The sequence below is a fragment of the Leptosomus discolor genome, chromosome 7 (genome assembly GCF_034619465.1).
Source record: "Leptosomus discolor isolate bLepDis1 chromosome 7, bLepDis1.hap2, whole genome shotgun sequence".
NCBI classification, from domain to species: domain Eukaryota; kingdom Metazoa; phylum Chordata; class Aves; order Leptosomiformes; family Leptosomidae; genus Leptosomus; species Leptosomus discolor.
In genome coordinates, this window is record NC_141397.1 from 47,653,193 (window position 1) to 47,671,737 (window position 18,545).

The following is an 18,545-nucleotide window of genomic DNA, read 5'->3' on the forward strand; positions in this document are numbered from 1 at the left end:
TTTAGGGGTTTACCCCTACATATAGCATAGAATAGCATAGCATAGAATAGAATAGCATAGCATAGCATAGAATAGAATAGCATAGAATAGAATAGTTCAGTTGGAAGGGACCTACAATGACCGTCTAGTCCAATTACAAAAATTCCCCATAAAGTAGCATTGAACAGATTAGACTAGCTCAACTACTGGACAACTAACAAAGGACAGATGATCCATATTGAAAAAATGGAGTTTAACAGGAGAAGGCAGAGCAGACATTTCTTTTGATTGTTACAATAAACGCAGGACATTAAATTAAAAGGAAAAGAAAAATTTTTTATTTTCCATTTCTTTGAAAATGAAGCTTTAAAGTATGTAATTTATTGCATAGAATATTCAAACTATTAAAGGCTTATTAGTGCTATCAGTAGGACTATATGGATTATGATAATGTCCACGGTTAAACAGGCCATACATCCTCACTTGAGTAGTTTAGTTTTAGAATATGTGTTTTCTCATGTTTCAAAACATATGCCAACCAGTGAAGCAGTTAGGAAGAATTGCACTTCTGTGTTATGCTGAGACATGAAAAGCAAATCCAGAGGCAGTGCTGCTCCTCTGTTTGTTATTCAGTTCATTGAACTTAGTGCTGTGGTTTGCTTATAATCTTGCCAGGAGTTTTATTCGTGTTTCTTCTTTAATATGCAGGGTGCCCAAGGTGCTCAAGGATATCCTGGGGAACTTGGACCACAAGGCCCTCCAGGAGCTTCAGTGAGTATGAACTCATATCTCACTTGTTACTTTAACCTTTGATTTTTCCCAGAAACCTATAGAGTTACACAAATACAAGTACCTAACTCTCCCAGACTTCTTTGAGGACTAGAGACGTATATGCTAAATCCATATCCTTCTGTACACATCTGATTATTTTTTTATGTTTCTTTTGATTATTTTTATCCAATATAATTTCCGTGCAGAAAATTTCAGAAGCATCCTTTTCCATGTAGGCATAAATTTTGATTTTCAAATAATTGTCCATAAATTCACTTTAAATACTAGTGTGTATAACCAAGAGAGATGTATATGTTTGCAACTAGACGTATAGCCATTCTGTCACCCACTCACAACAAATTGCAGTTGTAAAGGTGGAAAAAAGAATAAAAATCATGATATAACTCACGTGAAAATTGGATACTTCAAAACACCAATGTTGGTGCTGAAGATTGTGATTTTTAAAAGTAAGGCTTTTTTTTCTTTTTTTGTAGGGCATGCCAGGGAAAACAGGACCTCCTGGACCTAAGGTAGTCTCAGATTGGTAATAAAAATGAAAACTTCCTATTATGTGTAACATCAATTAACTCATTTTTGTAGGTGTTTTTTTTTTAAAAAAATAACATCTGGGGATTTTTTTACAGGGTCTTATGGGACTAAAAGTAATAGGAACCAAAGGAAGAAAGGTAATTGTATAAAATGCTTAAAATATTTTTTTAAGTTTTGTTTCTGTTTGCTGCTTTTTCTGATATACAATGGTGAAATGTTTGGGGAATTAAGTACTGTGAAATAAAAATTTTCAGTATATATGTGGAAGTCTTTTATTGGAAAATGGAAACATGGCAATTAATATCTAAGGACAAACTGTTTTCACGTAAGAGCCAATGATGTAAACTTCCTGATAGAAGGGTAGAAACCTAAGAGGAGCCAGTAGTTAATATTTACTAACACATGGCATTAAACTCATTTATATATCATTTGCAGAGCGTTCCTAAATGCTTATCTAAGCATGTAAACATTGGTAAATATATAGCATCTGTACACGCACAACTTCTTATGGCCAACGTCTTTTCAGTGTCAGCCTTTATGATGCTAGAAAGCCTCCCAGATTTTGATTAAAAATTGCATTACGTGTCATCCATGTTCTTACTCTGTATCCCATATAATTGACATTAAGCTAGAAATTGCTGCTAATATGTACATTGTCTCTCAGGACCCCTATCTGCAGTTGGAGACCCAGAGTAGTCAGTCTAAATGTACTTACAGGATCCTTTCAAGAACTTGGGGTATCTCACAGTTATGCTGACTGACCTGCACAGATTCAGCTGTGAACTGAAGCAGCACTATCTGACAGTGGGATTGGTTTTAGCTTTGTAATAACTACTGGGAATATGCCAGAAGTTTCATGGGAAATTTTATGTAAATAGAATTGATTATTTGTTAGCATTAGCTCAGGTGACCATGGGGCATCTTGCTTCCTTATGAAAAAGTGATGCGTTCTTTGCTGTTATGCTGCAAGTGCATGTAAAGGCATTCCCTTGGCTTAAAATCACTGGAAATTATGGATGTTGTTTTGTTGAGCTCCACAGGAAAGATCAGAATCCCAAAATCACAGAACAGTAGGGGTTGGAAGGGACCTCTGGAGATCGTCTAGTCCAACCCCCTACTAAAGCAGGTTCACCTACAGCAGGTTGCTCAGGACTGTGTCCAGGCGGGTTTTGAGTATCTCCAGAGAAGGAGACTCCACAACCTCCCTGGGCAGCCTGTTCCAGTGCTCTGCCACCCTCGAAGGAAAGAAGTTTTTCCTCATGTTGAGGTGGAACTTCCTGTGCTCCAGTTTCTGCCTGTTGCCCCTTGTCTTCACTGGGCACCACTGAAAAAAGCCTGGCCCCATCCTCTTGACGCCTGCCCATTTATAAGCATTGAGGACTTTCCCTGTTCTAAAAGATCCTTAATGAAAAAGCGTACTGCAATATTAATGTTTTCAGTTAGGGACACATGAAAGCTAATTTTATCTGTCAGCACTGTGTTACAGTCATCTCTCTGTAATACACAGACTGCATTTCTGAGGATGTCACCAAAGACAGCTAAAGTATTTTATTGATTGAATTAATCAAATTGATTTAAGAGTTAAAATGGTTGTATAACTTCTAAACAAATAGTACTAAAAATTTAAGCTAATTCTAGATATTCTATCAGAAATCAACATACGCATTTTTTTTATTTCTCAGCTGCGAGAAAGTTGTCATAGCAGTCTTAAGTCTTCCATATGCCTTCTTTATTGGAAGATAAATAGCAAGGAAAGAGAAATATTAACTGTATTAATGGCTAAGTGTAATGACAGAAAAATGTTGATGATGTCAAAAGTATAGAGATCATTATTTGAAACAATAAAAACACACTGCTTTTAATTGCTCTGTTTTTCTTTCAAGGGTGACACTGGGTTAACTGGACCCCCTGGACCACCAGGAACCGTTATTGTGACATTAAGTGGACCAGACAACATGACGGTAGTAAAATTGTTAAATGTCACATTCAGATAAGCCATCTTACTAGGTTTTACTTTGAGAGAGCATTTTCATCTTTCACCATTATTCCTTTTACCCATCCTAACATTTTTCAGACTTGTTTAGTAAGATACTAAGCTGCTCTTAGAGTGTGTCTGTACAGTCAGCTCAGCTGAGTCTTGTGTGTTCACGTGCACATCTGCACAATGCCAGTGGAATGCTAAATGCTTAACAGTAAGCCACCTGCTGTGGATCTCAGAGTACATGAAAAGTAAATTACGTTTTGCTTCACCAAACCAACATGGATTTTCTGAATGGCTATCAAAGCCACAGCTGTGTTGACCTCTGGGCCTTGTGACTGAAAATATCAGGACTCTGAGCTACCAGAGTTTCACAAAAGCTTACAACATGTTCATGTACATTTCCTAGTTTTATTTTCTCATTGTGGTTACTGGAACATGAGTAATCATGGAATGAGTTGGAAAAACAATGAGTATTGGAGAAAGGAAATACTCTGATTCAGCTTTCATGTTCAGTATTGCTTTGTGAATTAAAATTTTTGCATTTTGTCCTTATAGAGAATTTAAATAGCGGTAGTTTATACACAGTTTTAAGTCTTCACATATTAACAGAACAAGTCTTCAACCTGTTCTTGACTCTTAACTTGTAGCTAATCCATGGAATTATCGAAACTCCCTCTCCATTATGTTCTAAAATAAAAAAATGAATTTTGCATCAAGACTGTATTGAGGAGGGAAGAGGAAGATCGCAGAAGCAAGGTCCAGCTTTTAGGCACAGCAGCTCTTCCTGTTTAAATTAAATATGGGCCACTTGGAGCACCTCCCAGCTCAGACATATTGGGCTTTGAGGCTTAAAAAACCCCTCAAAACTCCTTACATAAATAGTTTGAGGCATGAGTCTAACCAGGTAATAATTAGGCAGTCCGTAAACTTTGGCTTTACAATGACCTTAGGATGTGGCCTGATACATAATAGCTGGGTGATCTAATCTTGATCCCACAGAGGTGAGGATCCTGTGGGTGGCCACTGCATTTACGTATTGGAGGTAACTGTAGCTCCAATGAGGCAGCTAAGGTTTGTTTGTTTTTTGCTTGCAATTTGTTGCAGTTTCTGAGGTTATTTACTCCAGTCGCCTTGCATGCAATCACAGATAGGTTGTTTTGAATTCGCTATGTTCAGAAATGCAAGCAGAACCAGTTTCTTTTTCAAACATCATAGACTTAGGCAGGAGCGCTGATAAGAAGTTTCTGTTTCTCAGTCATTTAAGTAGAACCTTCTCTGCTTAAAGAAGCTTGCTGGTAACATAAGGATTTCCTTTTTGTAAAACTTGAGCATTATAGTAAGCACAGAAAAATTTAAGAGACCGTATTAAATTTTTATTTTCTGTGTAATAGGACTTGAAAGGAGAGAAAGGAGAAAAAGGATCGAGAGGACTTCCAGGGCCAATGGGGTTTACAGTAAGTGACCAGAAGTAAATCCCTTAAATCAAGTTGTTCAGGCAGCATCAGCTAGTAAATGCTACTCCTTAAGAGTCCAGTATTTACACTACTTATTCCAGCCTTTAATGAATAGAATAGAACAAATGAATAGAATGCCTATTAAGAGCAATCTCACTGTACTGTATTTTTATACTATTTTTTAAAGATAGCAAAATTATGAAAGATTTATTTAATTTAGAAAATGTGAGTTTCAAAATATGTGTATCTTGAGGGTAGTTTTTTCATAGGGGCCGATTGGTGATTCTCAAAGTGAAAAGGGTGACCGAGGAGAACCCGGAGAACAGGTATGTGCACACAATTGAATACACATATGTTGGTCTTTTCTGAAAAGCAGTTTTGCACTAGTGTTGCTCTCCAGTTTTTGTTTCAATGCCACTCAGAGCAAATTTTCTTAGATTCAAAAGCTCTTTCATCCAGTAAACCAGACTAGAGAGCTGAAAGTCAGATGACTGTTCTTATAGGCTGACATACAATGAGTACATGAAGTAAAGGTCAGTTTATGGTGGATGCATTTCTATTTGTTTTGCTGTAAAGGTTCTACTGTTGAAACTTAGTAGAAAAAAGAAAAAGTGCTCTTCTGAACATGTACTGCCCTTATAGTGCCAGTGGATATGTAGAAAATAATTAAAAACATTGGGTTTACTTGAGGCAGCAGACTTAAATTAGTATGTTCAACCAGCAGGTATGTGGAGACATGAAGAAGGTTGTCATAAGAGAGTTAGTCTGTTAGCAGGATAATATGAGAAAAAAACCCATATGTTTACTTTAAAAAGCATACCTGTTAAAACATAATTTACTTAAGTATATCTAGATTTTGAAGAAAATTTAATAGAAGGTTACCACTTTGCATTCAAATGGCTTTCAAGCTTTCAAATAAAAACTAATCAATGAAAGATGCAGGTTCTTAGTAACTAAACCTGTATGAATTCATAACAGTTCAGAAAATGTCACAAAACATTTTGATTTATTTGGTAATTTGTCGGGTTTTATGAACATTAGTTATGATTAGAAATAATGAACATTTAAAAAATAACTTTAGTGGCCTTTCGAAATTTATAGAGACCTAAAATACAGTTATATGCACAGCATTTAGTTGTTATGCTCTTTGAATGCAATGACTCATCTTTTGATCTTCTTAATTTTTTTATGTTTTTCCTTTGTAGGGTAAACCTGGAAAAGAAGGTGCCCCAGGTCCACCTGGCTTACCGGTAATGAAGGAAGCCTTCTAAACATTTTCTAAGTAATACTCATCTGTTTATCACGGTCATACCGTCCTGTCACAGCTTTTTCCCATTGCAGAATGTGTTTGAAAGTGTTGATTTGCATTCAGTGTGAAACATTTCCTTTCATTCAGCTGGCCTTGGGACATACCGTATCCTCATGGATTTATGCAGGAGGCAGAGGCTCAGTTCATACATGTTGTTCATAGGAGAGACAAGTCTTCTGTGTAAAATAAAAAGATCTTTTGCTTACTGCTGACTGTGTAATGAGTTTCAGACATGATCCAAGTTGCTCAAAATTAATTCTGCTGAGTTTAATTCTGGTTAGTCACACTGAAATTTTTGCAAAAGAGTTATACCTTCATTTCAGCATAAATCAAGCAGCAAAATGAATAATCTTTAATCACTAGAATCAAAGACATTCTTTTACAAAGAAAAGTTATTGTTAAGGTCACAGCTGCCTTGGCCTTAAACAAGATGACTGAAAGATATTAAAACTCTCATCATCATATAATTCTTAAAATGTGCCATTTTTAAACCAAAATTGTCTTGTTCGTGTACTAATTTGAAAGCTAAAGGTGTTCAAATGTATTTGGAATATTGTGTTCAATTGGTTAAATATCAATTCTTTTAGATTTACTTCACTTCTACTTTAATGACATCATTATGGTCACAGTGACCTAACAAATATCTTATCAAAATTCTTATTGTCAGACTAGCTCATTTCAAATATGTTTTGCTAAAACATCATCTTCATCATGCCAAAACAGCCTTTGCAGACAATCTAAACGTATTCCAGTTGGACAAAGAATGTGGAATGACAGACTGCAAAGCTCTACTGCCTCAGCTAACAGAAAGAAAACTTTCTGTCATGACAAAGACATGTCATTTCTCTGTTCCCATTTCAACTTTACTAACCAGCAGTGCACTCAACTGCATAAGCTTATGAGAAGTCCCTTTCCTTGCATGTATATGCTTGCAGAAAGCCTTAGCAGTGGTCTGTACTACTTCCCTCCTGGTCTTGCTGACACCTCTTGAGATCAGCACCATCAAGCAGACTGACCAAGTTCTGGGGGAAGAAGTCACTGAATGCGAGAGTCTCACATTGTGTTCAGTTTCTGACTGAACTTCAGAATTAATATTCAGAATAATACTTTGCAGAGGGAGAAAAAACCAGAGCCTCCTACACTTGTGCTGTCCAGAGCAGCTCCACCTTGGGATTGGTGGAGTGTGCCATTATAAAGGCAGGTTTGGATGAGAGATCTCATGGATGTGGAACTGTACCTCAAACTGAGCCTTTCCCTGAGGTTTCTTCCCCTGAGCAAGACACATTCACCCTGCCATCACCATGAAAGAGTAAAGCTTTCCATTTTAGATCTTAATGATGACATTGCTAAAAGATTAATCCTCATAAAATTGTGTACTGTCACTTGCAGGGACAAAAGGGTGAACAGGGCAAACCGGGACTGGCTGGCAGGCAAGGAGCTAAGGTATTGTCTAATGGTTTTGTTGTTGCTTTTTAGGATGAGGAGAAGGTATGTTTTGGGGTGGTTATATCATTTTATTTGTCACTGTGTATACAATATGTTTTACTTTACCTAACAGATGAGGAGTAATGATATCATGGAATAGGGGATGAATCAGCTGAAACAGATCATGTGTTTGAACTGGTGTTGACCTATGTCTGTAGATGTGTTCCTGTAGTTTTTGTGTACGTGGCTGAATAGTTGTGTAAGGAACAGAGACAGGGGTGGTGAAGGCCTGGTCAGGAGAATAAATTCTTCTTTAATGTTATGAGCAATGTACTGAAGTAACAGTGGGTACCCAATGTTGTGTAATGTATCGTTTTTAATAAACAAACCCATCTTTGTCCTCTGATGAAGGGGATGAAAGGAAACACTGGTCTGCCTGGAGCTTGTGGTCGAGTAAGTGTGTATTATTTTCATCATATTATTTTTCTAAACTATTAGAAAAAGAATAAGCCAACCTGACTATATGAGACAATAATGGATATCCCGTGGTGCACTATTTGAGGCGTGGCTGTCACAAAGTACTGATGTTGCTGGGAGTCTCACAGAGGTGGCATCTCCCTTTGTGTGGAGCTGGATGTATGATCAGGGCCTGGTTAGACCTTGTTCAGTTCCAGCAATTTGAGCAGGAGATCAGGCTGTCACAGAACAGTCACAAAAATTCACAGGAGTTAATTTTTAAGCCAATCTCTAGTCAGTTCCAGAACAGGTGGTGTTAATCTTAAAATCCTAAGAAGACTTTTTAAAGAAAGCAAGAGTAAAATTTCTCTGTCTAGTCATGCTGTCACACTAGAGGCTTTCTTAAAGACTCCATGGACACCCAACAGAAAGCTTCTGCCCAAATTGTTCAAAAGAAATAACTTTGTAAAAAGCTGAATCGTTTGTGATATTGACAGAGTACTAAAGAAGCCAATGCCTTTCAAGAAATCTATAGGAGAAAAGTAAAAATTTTGGACTTCAATTTTAAACAGTTTTTTAATTGCTTTTGAAATTAGTGCATTAGAAGTCAGTTTAAATTTCAGTGTGATGATTATATATCAAGGCACAATAATTATTATATTACCAATTTGCTAGTAGTGTTGCCCATGCAAAATAGTCCAGAAAAAGGCAAAAATTTGTGGTTTTTAAAAAAAAAAATAGAATTACAGCAAATTATCTTTTGATTTTACCTGTCATTTGTAGAAACTTTGAAACACCATAATATTAAACTTTAATAAATTAAGTATTAATTTTTTTGTGAATGGCTGTTTAATGCACATATGATTTAAGTAGTTGATTCTTGTCTGTGTTCATGTTTTATTATTTAAAAGAGTAGTCTAGATAATGGAATAGACAAAGTGATTCCTAGAGATTTCCTTCAAGAATATTTTCTATTTCATGCTACCATAATATTTGTGATTGGGTCTCCAACTTACACCTTGCCTGTATAATTACATCTGCAGGCAGAGGGGTTCTCTGGGAGTTCAGGAACTGAGCTGAAATCCCAACTCTGTCTATTTGTACAGGTCTCTTGCCATTATATGTGTATAACAATTACGATTTCATTTCTGGCTGCTTGTAATCACCATGTGATTAGAAAGGTCTCATGGTGTCACAACATCAATATTATGAATGAGATCATAACTTTGTTCTAACCTAATGTTCAATATGAAGTACTGTGCATCTCTCTTTGTGCTTGCTATTCATTCTTTTCTTACAATCTTTCTCTTAAGACGGAGTATTACAAAAGCGTGGTTGGTGAAAAAGGAGATGAAGGACCCCCCGGACCTCCAGGACCAAAAGGTCAACGTGGCATGCCTGGTGAGTGCGACATCAAAAGTAGAATCTTTTAGCAAGAGCTGTCCACTGAAAGGGCTTACTGCAGGCTAGGTTTTTGAGCACCCAGCAACCTCCTTCTACCTTCCCAAGGATATTTCCAAATTACTCCCATCAGATTGCAGAATTGAAATGTATCCCGAGACTTTGATTTATGGCCATATTTCGTCTTAAAAATAATGAAGCTGGCATGCTTCCATGTGAAGATAATTGAGTTAAGCACCTAAGCTCACTGACATCCCGTCTCATGACCTCAGTGGACTACAGAATCAGCACATTATTTGTATATGCCATAGACAAACCATCAGGTCTATAAGTCTCCTGTTAAAGGTCATGAACTTTTTTCACCTTTTTTTGATTTTTTTTGTAGCTTTCATAGTTTGTCTTATGCCATTTTTATTGCCTATCATTCCAAAATAATAATGATCTGTCTTCAAGTTTTTATTTTATTTATTCTGGCCATGCTGTAAAATTTAAATGTACTGTTTTATTATTTGAGCTATATCACAATATAACAAGGACTTGTGGTCTGAACTCTGAGGCAGCATCTTGTAGACTATATCTCATACTTGTCCAGTAAGTCCTTACCTTCCGTGTTTGATGTTTTAGTTTTATGAATATTTAGGTATCCAAGTGATTGTGTTGCATTCAGTGAATACATTTTGTTGTTGTAAATCTACTTACATAATTCCAAAGGCTGGCAACAGGAAAATTGAGCCTTGTTAAGCTGTTGTTAAGCAATGTTGAGCATTGTTAAGAGGTGGTATATTTACTAGAGCAAATGATAGTGGCAAAAAGAAGCAAGTTTGCAGGCCTGTAAGTCGTTCACAAGTAGTTGAGTGCATCCCCACCTAAGATAAATGTGGTGGATCCTATCCTCCCCATCGTAAACATCCGTATCTTGCCATGTTTCAGTGAGAATTGTCGGTATGCAACAGGTGCATAAGCAGTAGATGCCTGCTCAGCCAAAAACAAATTCTTAAAAGATAAAATAAGGCTAAAATGCAGAATCCCAAAGTTTGCAGTCAATATTATTGAGTAGTGACTTTGCGGAATATACAGTGGTTTAACTCTTATTTCTAAATATCTTGCTTTTGCAGGACCTCAGGGTCCTCCCGGAGGTGCTGGTAGACCAGGTATGTGTAATGTTCCAGTGCCAACAATAAAATACATTGTTCTTCCTGCCTGTTAATACTGAATCAGCTTTGTGGAATCTTAACTTCGGATGACTTTAAACATATCTCCAGGTGGTAAAAAATTGTCACCCAAAAGCTTTGATGGGTCAAGTATTTAAAGAGAGGTTAAAGATAATTTTTAAATGTTTTTACATTCTCATTGTGATTATTTAATATATTACAAGTTAAAAAAGATTTGTGGGATGAACTCAGTATGTTTGTGTCTCACTCATCCTGTTGAGTTTGCTTTGAAATTCCATTTCTTCTTTAACCTCATTTTTGTATTTTTTCCTCTTTGGTTAGGTGTGTCAATACCTGGTCTGAGGGGTCCCCCAGGATTTCCTGGGCCAAAAGGAACAAAAGGAGAGAAAGGACAAACTGGCTTGTGTATTGTAGGCCCTCCAGGACGACCTGGTATTACTGGCAGGCCTGGTTCTGTTGGATTACCAGGTCCTCCTGGAGAACCAGGTAGTGTTTCAGTATCGTATATATAATGAACAAGAACCAATCCAGACTCATCTCAATATCTAATATATGAGACAATACAAATACATTACTTATAGAGTATACTTTGAGTAATATGGTTGAATATAATTTCTCTTTGGAAATTTTGTTTTAGGCTGTTCATGAAAACACGTATGTAGTGAAAGTCTGTGTTTGACTGCTAATGAGATTCTGTGGAGAAGATTCAATGACTTCCCAATATAAAGATTTCTCACCTTTTTGTGTAACTGTGACTATAAAAATCTGCTACATAAAACCAGGAAAGACCAATAAGAGAAAATATGTTCTTGAAACTGATTCTTCTAAAAGTTGTAGTAAATCTGTAAAACTACATTCAGAAGGGGTTAATCTGAAAGCTAGAGAAATCATTTGCATGCCTCCAGAGGTCTTAGTGGGCCTTAGAGCAGGTTTGAAGTTCTGGCAGCAAGAAAATAAAGCAGTAGCAGTTCATAAAACTTCTGGAAAATTATTAACTTGGAATGCTTCTTTAACTAGGCGTACCAACAGCATCATGTATCTTTTATATGTAGTACGGCCAAAACAAGTTTTTCTGAACTAATACTAATGTAGTGTTTCTTTTTTCTCTCTTTGAAAAATATATCTACTCCCCAAATATATTACCTTAGGAAGAGCTTGATGCATGTTCTGTTCTTCCAAAGTAGTAGTAAATACAGCAGAATAATTCTGTCAGAGATACATGAACAGCATTAGTAGTTTAGGAATAGAAAAAAGTTTCCCTTCCTTCCAAAAGAAAGGGATTGTTGATTCAAATAAAATGGAAATACTTTCCCCAGAAGGGACTATTCTTTTTAAAGGCTAGACAGATGGATCTAATAGTCTGCTGAGATTTACTTCGGCATTAATTTATCCTCAAGTACTTACAGTTACAGGTGTTTTGGATTTGTCCAGGTAGTTCTGTCTTTTAAATGATTCATAGAATATCTCAAGTTGGAAGGGACCTATAAGGATCAGCTCATTCCTGCAACTTTTTTCTCTCTTAGCCACTAGAGAACTGTCTGAATAACCTGCTGATGTAATGATGCCATGCTCATTTCATTAACAGGTAGAGTAACATTTAGAACAGGCCTACCAGGACTTCCTGGAGAGCCGGGCTATACAGGACCTCCGGGACCTCCAGGAGATATTGGCATGAAAGGTCAGTTTCAGAAAACTGTCATTCAGAAGTAGACAGTACAGTCCAGTAATCTTCATGGATCTTCATGAAATTTTAAATTTAATTTACCTATTAAGCTATTTGATGAGTCCAGAGATTTAAGAAAATTCATTAGGGATAGCAAGATGTCTTCCTCCCCTTACAGTGAACAGCAGCTAAAAGAGCAGTGCATGTGTCAGTGCTGCACACCAGTTGTACTGCACTGCAGCAGGGTATAGATCTTCACTGGAACAAACAATTATTACAGATTATTAGGGTTTTCATGTTCTCATATTGTTATGTTCAGCACTAACAGTTGTTCTGTGAGGGAAGATTCCTTCTGCAAATTTCACCACAGGAGCTGCTGAATCTCTTTGCCACTTGCTAGCCATTAATGTCACCGAGGCCGTTATGGAGCCATGTTAGTTTGAAGTCTGTGTCCCTTTCTTCTGAGAGAATTTGACTTATCAGTAGAGTGACTGTATCCAACTAAAACTAGACTTGAAAAAAATCAAGTTATTTAAGCTGAATGTTCCTTCATTTTCAATTAAATGTGATCAGTTCTGATTTACTGTCTGACCACAGGTAATTTTGTACTGTGCCGGAAGTGATCTTCCAACAAAATTAAGGCCATGATTCTACCTCTCTCTAACCAGATATGTTAGCCATCCTTTATAACAAACTGTGTAACACATTAGTTAAGCTTGGGAATGACTTGCTGTGGAACATCTAATGAATTATTCTCGTTCTAGGTGATGAAGCTTACGTGTGTACTGATTGCAGCTATATTCCGGGAAAACCTGGTCTTCCTGGTTCTCCTGGGCCACATGGTCGGGATGGCATGCCTGGTAAATTATCTTGCTGTTTCTAACAGGACAGTAGGAGATACCAATGATTTTGCTTTTAGCATGAGAATCAGGTATAGGCATGTCTGCAGCATGCAGTCCTTGAACTAGCCCTGAGGTTGTGATGAGTGTGAGAGTCTGATGCAGCTCCATCCACTGATAGGAGCACAAGCCCTAAAAGAGGTGAAGTCAGAATGCTAATAGGCTTTGGTGCAGCCTGAAGCCAGGCCAGTCTATGATGATGCAGCCAATGTAACAAGCAGAAACACTCAATGCTGGGTGTGAATATCACAGCTTGTCAAAATCCATGCCCTTGTTTTCGTTTTTCTTTACAAAATACACTGTTTCTTTTGCAGGTAGAGAAGGAACAACAGGTCCAAAAGGTTCTCCAGGTTTTCCAGGAGCACTGGGGTTTCCAGGAGCTCAAGTAAGTTTTTCAGATGATTTTTCAGATCCCAAAAGAATTATTTCAGAGAAACGTCATGGTTGCTGTTACATGCAGTGTCATACTGGGTGATCTCAGCAGTTTTTCTGTAGTAATGAATGTGTCTGTGTGGGAGGCCTAGGTAGAAACTGTAATGACCTAGCTTTACATTGAGCCTGTTTTGCTCAGTGCAGCAAGAAGTTCAGCCCAGGCAGTGAGGCAGGTAAATACCTCTGTGATTAACCTGTGCTGCATTTCATCCTGATGGCTAGGCTGCTTCTTCTGCCTGGTACGGGTAGTTTACAGTTAACTTCTGTTCATCTACATAACTCTGTATAATCATGGAAGTGGCTATAAAGCATATATGGAGTTTTGTATGCTGTGATCTTCATCAGACTACTGACTTTTCTTGTTTCCAGCATACTCAGGACTTGCTAAAGCCTCAGCTGTGCAGAGAAACTTGCTTCTCATAATACCCTCTTCAGGGGTGCAAAGGACATTTCTTCTTGGGAAACATTATGAGGAGGGAAGGCTGACACCTGCTCCCACAGACATACCATTTGGTTGTTCTGAATTGTGCCTGTAGTAGTAATTTTTTAGGGGAAATTACAGTTGGCACTGTCTGATAAAAAAATGTCATGCACAAGTATTCATTGTGGTGGTTGCCATACGGATGTAGAATGAGTCTGCTAACAGGCTTTTCATCAGTCCAAGATCACTAGAGCCCAGTGGTACCAGTGTACTGGTTTTGACTTGGATAGAGTACCCACTTTGTACGCTGAGTGGGAAAGAAGGGAGACGAGAAGTTAGCTATGAACAGAGCCAACTGTGGGTGTTATAGTGTCCCTGGGGAGATACTCCTATGTGGAGGAGAAAGCTCTAGTTAGATTTTTAAGGTGCTTTCTTGTCCTTCTCTTTGTGCCACCAAATCATAACCAGGTAGCCAACAGTCTGATCCATTAAATGATTCTGCATTATTCCTGCTTATAGTAGCATAAATGAAATGATAATCAGGGCCCAAAGCAGTAAAGGCAGGAGAAAAAGAAAAAACAAACAAACAAAACCCCAAAACAAAACAAACAACAACAACAACAACAACAACAAAAAAACCCTGTTCATTAAAGTGCATCATTACAGCAAGGAGAGGTGGGAATAAAGAGAACCACTCTCAGGTATTTAATTTAAAAAAAGAAAACTTGGAAACAGTTGACATACATCTAGCACTGAAATTCTTTTAATTGCTCTGTTCCAGGGGCCTCCAGGTTTTAGAGGAGATCAAGGACATAAAGGATCAAAAGGTGAACCAGGATATGTGTATCCAGAAGGGCCAAAAGGTGAGCAAGGAGATCCAGGGGCCAGGGGAGACAAAGGAAGAAAAGGTTCAAGTGGATTTCTGGGACGACCTGGCTCTAAAGGATCCAAGGGTTCTAAAGGTGAAGAGGTGGGTATGCACTGTTTGCAATTAATATAGAATTCACGAAAGCTTAAGTCAGTATTTATGTCTTGTACAACAGTCTGTTTTATCTATTCAGATACTTTAACTGAATATTCTCTGCCTGACTTAGGCATACTATGCCTAACTATAGCAACCAATATGCATAACCATTATGCACGAAAGAATGAGACTAAATATTCTTATGTAATTCCAGAGAGAGTTGAGGCTAGTGTAGGTACAGGGGGCTGAAAAACCTCAGCAGTCTATTGTGGTGCTAATTTGGATACTTATATTGAAGCATTATCTTGGATTCCTATGATTAATAAGATTTTTTTTAAAAGACGGATTTCTTGACTACTTGAAATAATAATTCAAATAGTTCCTGTTCAGTCTTTAGGAGTTAATCTCAGTTAGGGCTGAGAGAAACCACAAAGGTGGGAGAACTGACCATAAAACTAGAATAGTCAGAGCAGACCTCTTTGGTCAGCAGGAACAAAAAGTAACAATTATTGTTGTGTTGTGTTGGCTGAGAAACTGTTAAAGTGATTCAGATATAAATGTCTCTAAACCTGACTACCCAGTTTTCAAGAAGAATCAGAGCTGAGGTGTTAGGTTTTTTTTACCAAACCTTTTTTAAAAAGAAAAAATGTACAGTGTAATGCCACAGCGATCGAAAAATCAAGCCGTTGTATTTATTTATACTATTTCATTCTTAATAGCCCTCTATTTGTAACCATTGATATTAAAATTTATGTTCTTCTAATCATAAGTAAGTCAGAGGAAAAATTCCTCTTAAATCAGCAGAGCTACTCTGTTACTAAACTAATGCAAGTTTATAGCCAGACAGAGAATCGGGCAATTTGTTACAAAAGCTGGTGTGGAAAGCAAGTAATGCTTGGAATATGCACGTGTAATCATTAATAGGGGTTGGCTGGCTCAAAAGGAGATAGAGGGTTACCTGGATTGCCCGGCAGTCTTGGTCTTCCTGGAGAGATGGGGCTTCCTGGACTGCCAGGATATGGACCACAAGGAATAAGAGGTTTCAAAGGCTCTAAAGGAATACCTGGTCCACCTGGATTACCTGGAGAAGCTGGTTTGTAACTTCCTATTTTACCATGTTTTACCTATGTTAAAGAGTACTTGATTGAAATTGCAGAGATAGATTGCAGTCAAAGACATAATTTATGAAACACAAGAAGTTTTTCTTGCAATGAGATTCCCACAGTGTTGCTCCAACTTTGGTGCCACTGGAGAGAATAGCAAAAGTCTAACAGTCGTAAGATAATTGAGGTTGGAAGGCACCCTATGAGGTCTTTAGTCCAAACTCCTGCTCAGAGCAGGGTCAAGTATGAGATCAGACCAAGTTAGTCAAGGCATTATCCAGCTGGGCCTTGAAAACCTCCAAGGACAAAGACAGCACATTGTCTCTGGGCAACCTGTTCCAGTGCTTGACTGTCCTCATCATGAAGAAAAAAAAGAAAGTCTTTAAATATGCATCCAGTCATCATCGTTAGTGTGAGTTAAGTCATCAAGGGAAAAATATGCAGGACTTTATAATTTTTGAGTGCTGAAAACCTACCAGTGTATGCACTTATAGGTAAGCATAATCTGGATCTCAAAGTTGGATGGCAGATATAGTCAAGATCTGTTAAAGAGAATACCCATTAAATATTTATGGAGTTGCAGATTAACCGTTTCTCAATTGCATCTTTTTCCTGCTGACTTTTTACTTCCTTTTCTGGATTTCCACTAGATTGCAGGAGGGCTGAGATGAAGCCTGCAGATGGGCTTGGTGTCAATAAAATTCTTTTGCTTTATGAAGCCAGGATCTTAAGGCTTTTCAAAGTCTGTTGAGGTTCGGAAATGTGGAAACTGTAGAATATTGTATTTTTTACCAAGTAGATTGATCACTAATATTTTTAAATTCTTAAGATTACATATTGCCAAACTATAAGCCTTTATAATCTTTGATTATGCATTTGCTGAAGGTCTGAAAGGAGAGACCATAAGGATAACTCCATTACCTGCGTTGCCAGGACCACAAGGACCAGATGGTTTACCTGGACCCCCAGGAGTGCCTGGTGAGTACATCTGCACTAAATACAGTAAAAATCAGAGATAATCTGATTGAGATTTCTCTCCCAGCTCTGGCCAGATAAAGCTGTTGGGTTACTTTGAAATAACTATAAAAAGCATTTCTGTGGTACAGAAACTATGGAATTAGCTGTGACATTCCCTTTCAAGAAAACTAGGGGAAGTGGATAGGAAGGGCACACACCATCATGTCCATGGTGTGCAGTACAGCAGAGATTCCAAGCAGTCCTATACTATGACTTGGTTCCTCCAAAAACCAGAAACACCTAATGCATATGCTGCAGCTTGTATATCCAGAAAGGGCTCTATGGCATGATTTTGACAAAAGCATATCGTAACTTATGCTAGGGCTGCTGCAACCTTCAAAACAGAAGGAACAAAATTAAGTTAAAACATTCTTAATCTTCCTGAAGCCCTTGGCCCTTCTTATGCTTTGCAGGGGCGCAGTCAAAAAAGTAACTGTATTACTAAGTTTCCTGGTTCCTTGTTGACATAATTGTTACTAATCATTGTTCTAAGACATTTAAGAACCTGAGTTTCCTTTTTTGGGTGAGTTTTGGGCTTGGGTTCTAGGTGGGGTTTTTTTGGTTGCTGGTGTTTTAAATTTTGCAGAATTTTGGATGCACTGAACGACATTACATGAGTAAGTGACATTTAGGCTAAGCGTAATGCGTCTTTCCTTTGGTTTTGTAGAACAATAGTCCTTAAAGCTGCCCTGAATAGCATAAGAAAATTTTTTGGCAGCTTTATGGTAGCTTCTGTTCTTACAGTTGCTTCTCTTCCAAGCCTAAACCCCGTAATGTGTGTTTGTATCTTCTCAACAAGTGGAAGACTTGTATGTGCACGTAGTTGTTCCTAGAAGTCTGAAATTTGGGCAGATTGCATACAAACCTAACTCACAGACTCATGCCTGCTTTGATATTGTGAACACAGTGAATTATAGGCTGCCCAAAGAGGCTGTGGATTCTCCTTCTCTGGAGATATTCAAAACCCACCTGGATGCAGTTCTGTGTAACCTGCTGTAGGTGAACCTGCTTTAGCAGGGGGTTGGACTAGATGATCTCCAGAGGTCCCTTCTGACGCCTGCCATTCTGTGATTCTGTGAACACAATTAGTATTTTAACTGTTAAAACCTGCTGTGGAGGAGAAAGAGTGTCTAAGTTCTAATATAATCTACAGTGGTGTCCCAATTAATAATGATAAACTATAAAACACCTAATCTTACAAGCTGATGTTCTGTTGTAAGATACATAACAGTTTACTTATCTTCTTTGTACAGGTAGGGTTGGAGCAAGAGGTCAGCCAGGTGATTCAGGACATCCAGGGCCAACAGGTGACACAGGATTTCCAGGGCTTGGGTTTCCTGGAAATCCAGGTCCAAAAGGTAAACTACTCTTTTTGATCATCATCTTCAAAAAAAGAAAAACCAAAAAAAATTCTATTTTTTTTTTTAGCCCACGTTAAAAGCGATCAACAAGTTAAAAAAAAATCGATGAACATTAGTCAGCCAGGCAAGTGTTTTTAGCACTTCTGTAATTTACTGCCTTAAGGCTTTAAATTGAAATTTTGAAATAT

General features: G+C 37.8%; 1 protein-coding gene across 1 annotated transcript in view; it reads left to right on the forward strand.

Annotated features, from left to right (window-relative positions):
- COL4A3 (collagen type IV alpha 3 chain) overlaps positions 1 to 18,545 on the forward strand; it is a 54,902-nt gene that overhangs the window by 15,056 nt on the left and 21,301 nt on the right. The window contains exons 11-29 of the mRNA XM_086468588.1: positions 688 to 750; positions 1,245 to 1,280; positions 1,395 to 1,436; positions 3,183 to 3,260; positions 4,672 to 4,734; positions 5,004 to 5,060; positions 5,940 to 5,984; positions 7,433 to 7,486; positions 7,880 to 7,921; positions 9,238 to 9,325; positions 10,441 to 10,476; positions 10,819 to 10,983; positions 12,083 to 12,175; positions 12,925 to 13,020; positions 13,374 to 13,444; positions 14,694 to 14,882; positions 15,801 to 15,969; positions 16,865 to 16,957; positions 18,250 to 18,354. Coding sequence (XP_086324714.1) covers positions 688 to 750; positions 1,245 to 1,280; positions 1,395 to 1,436; positions 3,183 to 3,260; positions 4,672 to 4,734; positions 5,004 to 5,060; positions 5,940 to 5,984; positions 7,433 to 7,486; positions 7,880 to 7,921; positions 9,238 to 9,325; positions 10,441 to 10,476; positions 10,819 to 10,983; positions 12,083 to 12,175; positions 12,925 to 13,020; positions 13,374 to 13,444; positions 14,694 to 14,882; positions 15,801 to 15,969; positions 16,865 to 16,957; positions 18,250 to 18,354 — 1,585 coding nt within the window. The remainder of the gene's footprint in view (positions 1 to 687; positions 751 to 1,244; positions 1,281 to 1,394; positions 1,437 to 3,182; positions 3,261 to 4,671; positions 4,735 to 5,003; positions 5,061 to 5,939; positions 5,985 to 7,432; positions 7,487 to 7,879; positions 7,922 to 9,237; positions 9,326 to 10,440; positions 10,477 to 10,818; positions 10,984 to 12,082; positions 12,176 to 12,924; positions 13,021 to 13,373; positions 13,445 to 14,693; positions 14,883 to 15,800; positions 15,970 to 16,864; positions 16,958 to 18,249; positions 18,355 to 18,545) is intronic.